The sequence below is a fragment of the Pochonia chlamydosporia genome (assembly GCF_001653235.2).
Source record: "Pochonia chlamydosporia 170 chromosome Unknown PCv3seq00031, whole genome shotgun sequence".
Taxonomy (NCBI): Eukaryota; Fungi; Ascomycota; class Sordariomycetes; order Hypocreales; family Clavicipitaceae; genus Pochonia; species Pochonia chlamydosporia.
In genome coordinates, this window is record NW_019154066.1 from 5271 (window position 1) to 7648 (window position 2378).

The 2378-nt window shown below is 50.0% G+C and overlaps 1 protein-coding gene across 1 annotated transcript; it reads right to left on the reverse strand.

The window, feature by feature from the left end:
* Window positions 1–644: 644 nt before the first annotated feature.
* On the reverse strand, window positions 645–1865 carry VFPPC_18609 (restless-like transposase; the record flags this gene model as incomplete). Its single annotated transcript, XM_022430195.1, has 1 exon — window positions 645–1865. One exon carries the CDS (start codon window positions 1863–1865, stop codon window positions 645–647), a length of 1221 nt encoding a protein of 406 aa, XP_022284796.1.
* Between the last annotated feature and the right edge of the window lie 513 nt (window positions 1866–2378).

The window sequence follows — 2378 nt, forward strand, 5'->3', positions numbered from 1 at the left end:
GCCTTCGTCACCCATTTCGTATTGTCCTTCCACTCGTTCTCGAAATATCCCCATCGGAAAGCCGGATGCAGGGCCAAAGCCGTATAATAAATTGGTGTCTCGTCCAACGCGCAGTAATACTTGTTCAGCTTCTCCCATCCCAAGTTGATGTTAATTCTGAAATGCTCCGGGTCAGGTATTCCAGACGCAAGCTGCTTATACTCTTCGAGGACCTCTAGAAGGAACTCAAATCCTTGAATGACTTCCCACACATTCCCGTAGGAGCCCACCCATCCACCTTTGCGCTTGCGCTGCTGACCATCGCCTTCTAGAGTCTTGACGGCATCTTCGTAGAACCCAAGAAGTGTAGCGAGATGCTCAAGGACGGTCCAGTCATGAGCCGTCAACTGGTTTTCTTCCAAGCAAATCCGCGGCTCCTTGGCCGACTTCCTTAAAATGCCTGTCCTCTTTGACCTGTTATCTTGCTCCCATTGCTGGCGATGCTTCAATATAAGCTGCTCAAGGTATGGACGGAGAGTAATGGCTCGCCTTATCATATATAGTTGAGAAAGCCATCGTGTATCGTTGTCAATGATTAGATCGAGTGTCTTGCTTGCTCTGACCCTAACATCAGCCGACATGTCGAATTCTGACCGCTGTATACTTCACAGGAGGTAAGTAAGCTGATCCGACCTCCTAATATCTACGACTAGATTGTGCAACTTTCCGACGGGTCCCTTGCGCCGCCAAAGCGTGTGCTCTGCCTCAGATAAGGCTGCTGCACCTGACAGCTGCTCTTCAAACGCCTCAACGTTGTGGCCAAAAAGAAGAGCTTTCGCGGAGAGGTTTAGAGTGTGGCCGAAACAGCGGCCACGCCTCGTCGATCCCATGAAGCCAAGCTCGCCACTAATTACTTCCATCGCTTTGTCATTGCTCTCTGCATTATCTAATGTGAAGTACCCAACCCTATCCTTAATTCCATACGCGTCAAGGACGTCAAGTATTTCTGCCGCAATATTGTGCCCAAAATGGCGCGTTCGCAGCTCAGGGACGCCAAGCACTAGCTTTCGCGGCTGACTGTTCTCGTCCCGAAAGAAGCAAGCAACTCCGTACAGACTGTGTCTATTCCCTGACTTCCATCCGTCAAATGAGACATGAATCAGGCCCGATGACTGCCGCAAAACCTCTGCAACCTTACTTTTATGTGTTTCGTAGGCCGAGAGAACTTTCCGGCGAATAGTCGGCCTCGTAATGTTGGCGTCGGTTATCTTCACAAGGGGATTGAGATATTCGAATATTCTTCGCAGTCTTCCTTGTTCACAAACAGTAAAAGAGTGATTCTCCTCAATGATCCATTCGAGTAGAAGTCGTTGGAAGTACTTCCGGTCGAAGCCTTGAACGAGCTTATTCGCAATGTCTTGCTCGCGTGGGAGCCTTGTATCGAGTTTCATCACATCAGCAATAGACCTCTGGTCCCTGTTCCTTACCTTTTCTGCTTGTTTTTGAGCCGACGATTTTGTCGCCTCGCCGGGTGCGCATATTCTGTGATCCTTGAACAGATGAGCATTCGCGTTCTGAATGCCCTTTTCCGCAAAGCTCCTGGGTATTGGACGCCTGCTTTGGATGCAACGTTTGCAGACCCACCGACGATTACCATTGGCACCCTGGATATCAAAACCAAAGTCCCATACCCAAGAGGAAGTGTCTCGTACACGTTGTGACCAAATGTGATCGGGGAAACGGCGCCAAAGATATTGGTGGTCCGGGTCTTGAATTGGTGATTCCGATCGCGCGCTCGGGGCAGGCGTTGCTAGGCATGAATCTGCGGGTGTTGTGCGAGACAACGTTTCGATTCCATTGCTCAACCATGGTGTGGCAGATTCCATTACATCGAACTGTGGCGAGAAGCACTGTTTGCGATGCTTCAGCTTCAGTCGGAATCAGAGAACACGCTCAACCCATTAAAGTCGCGGTCGCGAGGTCGACAGGTCGCGTTTGGGCTTGAGGCTTGACCTCCTTGGGCTTAGCGCGGCAGCAATGGCCTGGCTGAAAGGTTGGGTTAAGGAGTGAAGCCGTCAAAGCCGATGCTCCCAGCGAACCTCCTACCCTAAATCAACAGACTTCAACTGTTCAACTGTTCAATCAACTGAACATTATTATGGATTGACAAGTTAGGTAATCAGGCCTGCAGTTGATTGAGTTGAGTTGACGTCGCTGGTCAATTAGGTCAACCCGGTTGAATGACGTTGAGTGGTTTCCACCCTTGCTCTCAAGCGCGACAAAGTTAACGACCAAAGCAGCCTGTCGCATTCCAAGAACGGGACGAGCTTGATCAGTATCTTTTAGAGCCTCTGGTGGACAACATTGCATACAAAGCAGACCCAATTGCTTGGTGGAGG